Source organism: Pseudonaja textilis, chromosome 7 (genome assembly GCF_049901715.1).
Source record: "Pseudonaja textilis isolate UNSWEBS1 chromosome 7, rPseTex1.2, whole genome shotgun sequence".
In the NCBI taxonomy this organism is placed as follows: domain Eukaryota; kingdom Metazoa; phylum Chordata; class Lepidosauria; order Squamata; family Elapidae; genus Pseudonaja; species Pseudonaja textilis.
Genome location: NC_141996.1, coordinates 57,285,996 through 57,291,995, shown reverse-complemented (window position 1 = coordinate 57,291,995; position 6,000 = coordinate 57,285,996). Strand labels below are relative to the sequence as shown.

Below are 6,000 nucleotides of genomic sequence, written 5' to 3'. Positions count from 1 at the left end.
TGTTATCCTTGCTAAGACATTAGTTAGAGAAATCAGAATATAGCAATAACCCTGAGATGAATTCATGGTAAAATTTGCTTATTAAGGCTCCATATCTAAGATTTAGGACTGTTCCACACATTGTCAAGATTATATTTTTTCCAACTAGATCATATAACTCAGCGAGCCATAGCCAATTGGAAAATCCATTTTATCTAAATCATATATTTATTTTATTACAATGTGTTTTGGGAATATATACTTTTCAGCATGTATAATACAAGCAAGTGCTAAAAATGTGAATATATGAATATATGAAGCGACCCTTATTTTCAGAGTGAGTTTGCAATTAAAGCATGAATGTCAAATATCACAAAGATGAGAGAACTTTTTTCTAAATAACTACAAAAAATTGGCTGTTTTTCTTAAGTAATTGTAGAATCCTGTGATGAAATGAATGACTCAAGGCATTTAATTGTTGAACACATAAAATGAAGTATATTTAAAATAAAACTTTAAAAAATGGTCAGACTATAGAATCTGAAAAGAATTTACACGGCTGCAGCAGCTGAGTTTTTGGAACTGTTAATTTATCACAAAACTTAAACTGGGTTTCTTTCATTGCGCAGTATTTTCTTTTAAAATGTGTGCATTTTCAAAACAATTACATACATATTAAAAATCAGCATATTTGCTTAAACGTAATTAAAACGGTAATACTCTCAGACAACACAGATCTGAAATGGCAAAACCAGTAATTTTTTTCCCTCCCATCTTTACAACAAATTAATTTGAGACAAAATTACAAACACATTTCACTATATGATTAATAATAAAAATTAGGAGTTTTGTTTATAAAGTTGCCCAAAATGCAAGGGATGTGCATAGGTTTTACAACTTAGTCATAGTATTTTATTTTATTCCCTTGGGTATCTTCCCCCCATGAATGGAATGTACTTGGTTGTAGATTACAGTTTTTTCAACACAGATACACCAACGGCATGAACGCTTGCAACTGTCCACATGCATTAAGAGTCAAGACCCAACTTCAAATCTCTATTCAGTTTTACAGAGTTCTTCAAAGAGACAGTATCACATTATCTTCCTATTAAACTAAAATATTTTAAAAATGCTACTTTAAAAATGATTTTAAAAAGCAGAAGAAGGCCATTAGAATATAAGTATTGATCTGGTCATGATCGGGCTAATAATTTCAAATAAATAAAGAAAAGCAACTCAATCCAATTCACAAAATCAGACTCTAAAAGATGCAATGTTCTACCCCCAATAACGTAAAGATCACATTATTATTAAAATAGATTATAGAAAGCAGCATCTATTTTGTGCAGTTTTAGGGGCCTTTGAAATTAAAAGCTATGAGTTCCAAAAATATACCATTCCAAAGGATTGAATAATACATACATTTAAAGATACATTTTAATAAAATTTAGAAGAACTGATTTAAAAAAGATACTGTCTCTTTAAATTATCATATTTTTTGCCTAGCTATAAGGACATGACAATAATTATAAATGTAGGTCACACTACATCTAGGTAGTCTCTAGGGGCCAAGACCTGTTGACATAAGGTCAATAACAAAGAGGTTCTTCCAAGTATGAGGTGGCTTCCAACAATGATCACATTCTTCTGGTAATTGGGTTAATATATCCAGGAAACAGGAACCCATTGTGATGCTTTACAAACAAGCTCAATGGCTTCTTCCAGATGCCTGATTGTTTCATCAATTTCATTGTTGATAATTGTAAGGTCAAAGTAGTGTGCATATGTTCTCTGTAAGATTTCTGATTCCTTTTGCAAGCGTTGAAGAGATTCATCCTGCACAGTGATTAGGAAAAATGAAGGTGGAACAACTTTGTTATCTTAGTTATTGCATACAAGGAAGCATATTTCCAAATGCATTTCTTATATAAGGATTCATTCATTTTGAATCCTCTTGTAAGACATGTATTTGAAATGTTGCTTTACTTTAATAAAATTGAATTGAACTTATTAAACTGTGTGGTTCAATTATATAAATTTATTTTCTTCATATAACTCAGCATTTGTTTAAATGGGAGAGATGAATACAGGAGAAAATAATTGGATAAACAAGGAACAAGAGAGGAATGCTACCTTATTAATGAATCATGAGAACATGTATGTATGTATGTATGTATGTATGTATGTATTATTTATTATAGCTGTTCATTTCAAATCAATGACTCTGGATGGTGAACCATAAATAATGAAAATTGTTAAATCAGAATATGAAAAAGAAATTAAATACAAATAGTAGCCAAGTTATATTATGTAGTTTCAACATAATTCAACACAAAACCTTGGTTTGTGACTAAAATAAACTACTTAATAACAATCTGATTAATATATACAGAAGTGGACAAAAGTATTGGCAACCTACTTTTTCCTCTCAACATTTGGATTTGCCCTGAAATAAACTGAAACTGACATATGTAAATTGCATTCAGTATTTTTATTCCATAATTTCTATGAGATACCTTGCTTTTGATGTATGATATTTTTGTAAATAATAAAACAAGTGAACTAATCAGATTAACTAGACAGTTATTTGGGGGTCTTCTAGTCTAATTTCCTTCCCAAGGCAGAGTCCTTATATCATCTCAAACAAATAACTGTGCAATCTTTCCCTGAAAAACTCCAGGCTCAGAGTACCCACAATTCCAGAAGGTAACCAACTCCATTGTTTAATAGTTATTACTGTCAGAAAGTTCCTCCTTCTCTCTCTCCCGATGAGCGTTCACCCATTACTTCTTGTCCTAACCTCAGGTGCTAAACTGATGCCCTCTCTATTGGAAGATTGGTATCATATCTCCCCTCTGTGTTTTCTTGGTTAAACTAAATATACCTAGTTGCTTTAGCTATTCTTCATAGGACTTAGTCTTCAGACCCCTTATCATCTTTGTTGCTCTTTTGTGTGCTCTTTCTAGGGCCTCAGCATTTGTTTCTAAACCGTGGTGGCCAGAACTGGATGCAATATTCCTAATATGGCCTCACCAATACGGTATACAGTGGTACTATCACTTCTGGTGATCTTGATGCTAGCCCTCTGCTGATGCAGCCTAAGACTATGTTTCCTTTTTTTAGCAGCTGCAGCAGACTGCTGGCTATATGTAAATGGTGATCCATATTATTATATAACTGTTGTCATGTATATCATAAAACTGTGAAAGGATCATAATATCTATAGAACTGTGTCAGAACTACTTATTACTTTATGTTATGCAAAATATGATTTATAGGTAGTTCTTGGATTATAACCACTAGTTCACAACATTTAAAGTTGTGATGGTGCTGAACGAGGGAGATCTACAACCAGTCTTCAAAACTACAGCTATCACAGAATCTGAAATTATGATCTGGGTGCTTGAGCCTGGATTGCAATTACAACATTGCAGCAAGCCACTGTCATGTGACTGCAACTTCTGACATTCCTGCTGACTTTCCACAAGCAAAATCAATAGGGGAGCTGTCAGGAAGTCAGAAGTTGTTCCTCCCATTTTGCCTGCACTCCAAAATGACTGCCCACGGCACCTTCCTATGGTACCCATGCAACCAGGACTGCTGCAATTGTCATTAGTAAGTGATATGGTTTACCTAAGGTATGTCAGACTTTATAGCCACATTGCTTCATGATGGAAACTCTGGTCCACCCCAATTGCCATTGTAACCCAAAGACTACCTGTATTATGCTGTAAAGAATTATTTAAAAATTTTGAAAATTCCTATCCCAAATCCAGCCTCAGTAAATTCTATGGAAACTAGAATAAATTGGGAGTTGCTCAGAATTTTACAAAACGGGCAGCTATATAAAGGTTTTAAATAAATATATAAATATGGTGAAATCTTCAGAATTCAGCTACAGTTTTTCTATTGTGCACAAAAATGCAAGGAAGCACTTACCTAGCTCCAGATTATTTACTCCTTATTAAATGAGAAAGAGTCAACACTTCCTAATGTAGTGACTGGGGAAATCACCTGGACTATGGCATCCTCCCACAAAGGATATTTGCATGGTACCTAATGTGAGGTCATTTTATCCTTGGGAAATTATTTCTATGATTCCTATCATTCTCTCTGACTGGTGAACTATAGCTCTCATGATTAGTGGAATTACTTGCTTTGAGCTGTAATTCAACTGCATCTGAAAGCCTATACATACACTGCCAATTCCAGTTTTAAATTAAAAATATAAGAAAATATAAAAATAGCTATGGCATATAGGTTACATTTTATTAAAAACAACTATTTTATTCAAATAATATTAAAATAACAAAATATACATAATATTTGTTCCTAGCTGGTACTTACAGGCAATTTTCTGCACCATTTTGGCAGCTAGATAGAATCAGTACAAGTATAAGAAAAATGAGAAGCAAAGCAAAGCAAAGAAGTGAAATAAAACCCAACAATAATGCTGTAATATAAGATATGTCTGTAACAGTAATCCTCCTAACAACTTTTCATTTCCATTTATTTAGGTATTACTTATTTATGTTTCCATATTGACACATTCTCATTGAACTTTCTTTCTTGTAACTGGGTTTGGCAATTTGTATTTATTTTGAAAAGGTAAAACTAAAATATGTAGGATTAACACATTTATGTAAATACCATTAGTTTTCATAAGAATAAAAAGCCAGTTAAAATTTTAGAAAGTTCTATTTCTTTTTAATTAAAGAAAAAACTGATTATGGAGCAACATAATGACTAGATGATAATGATTATGGAGCAACATTATGATTATCCCTTTAAAGATGTATTTTTTTCAAAAGAAACTAGGAAGTAGATTTCCGACCAGGGAAAATCTGTAATAAGAAACTGGATGATTTTCCATTTTCACAGTCTAACATCCGTTTGGTTAAACTGTACAAAAATTAGCTGGTACAGACATGGCCTTAGAAAAACAAGGTAAAAATTAAAATAAAGCATGACAGGTAAAGAGAAAGAAATATTTATGCAAATTATATTCTAAAAAGAAAGACAGACATATGCTAAACATGTACAAATGAAACATACTGCATTTAAGACTTTTTCCAATTTCCCCAAATGCTATTTTACTACATTCAATTACACTAATATTTTACCGTAACAAGGCTTACCTCATTAATGCCTGGGGTAATTGTAGGTGCAGCAATAAAAACAACAAAAGGAGCAAACTCTGCAGTTCTCAGGACCTTCAAGGCCTAAGTGAGTATAATATAGAATGGTATAAACTTTAATATAAAGTAACATAGATACTCTTGTCCTTATTTCTAGTTCATATTGACCTATCAATCTTCTGACACTTTTTATGTGGGCAAAGGAAAGAAAGAAATGTCTTTCTTCGTGTCAAAGACAATTGGAAAAAGAGCATGTTTTGTCATCATACCCAATATGAAGGAAAATATTTTCTTTGTCTGATAAAATAGGCGCATGAATGTTATATCTACCTGAGGCTCTACATCAAGTATTGCAATTAATCCCTGTTCATGGATCTTCCGTATTGTTTCCAGTTTTGTCCCATACATTGCATCTTCATGGCTACCGTATTCCAAATATTCATTGTTGGAAATGTCCTGCATCATTTGGTCATGTGATACGAAGTAATAATTCTTTCCATTCTCTTCATCTTTCTTTGGTGGCCTGGTTGTATCTATAATTACAAAAGTTAGGCACAACAAACCCAGACTTCTTTCATGTTCATCTATACTAAAAAAAATACATAGTGGCAGTGGTGGGATTCAGTTGGTTCGCACCAGTTCACCCGAACCATTAGTTATTTGGTTCTGCAGTTTGGAGAACCGTCTGAAAATAAAGTGCAAGAGAGGTTTTTTCCCCCTTCTTTCTCCCTTCAGTTAATAGCTCCTAGTAGACAGCCAAGAACAACTTAATAAGCTACTTAGGTGCAATAACAGCTGACACATGCCTTGAATAAAATCAATAAACTACAGAAACTGACAGGATTAGGGCAGAGAAACACCCAGGAAACCCATCAATCACCCA

General features: G+C 33.0%; 1 protein-coding gene across 28 annotated transcripts in view; it reads right to left on the bottom strand.

The window, feature by feature from the left end:
• Nucleotides 1-454: 454 nt before the first annotated feature.
• The window catches only part of CASK (calcium/calmodulin dependent serine protein kinase), a 263,121-nt gene continuing 257,575 nt past the window's right edge, over nt 455-6,000 (bottom strand). For 15 of the 28 annotated variants that reach the window (XM_087937716.1, XM_087937722.1, XM_087937720.1 and 12 more), the window contains 3 exons: nt 5,448-5,650; nt 5,118-5,201; nt 455-1,815 (listed from right to left, as the gene is read on the bottom strand). In XM_087937716.1, the coding sequence (XP_087793842.1) occupies nt 1,639-1,815; nt 5,118-5,201; nt 5,448-5,650 (464 nt within the window). In that variant the 3' untranslated portion in view covers nt 455-1,638. Of the gene's footprint in view, nt 1,816-4,326; nt 4,354-5,117; nt 5,202-5,447; nt 5,651-6,000 lie in introns of all 28 variants that reach the window. The other 13 variants (XM_087937711.1, XM_087937713.1, XM_087937717.1 and 10 more) reach the window with 1 other exon arrangement.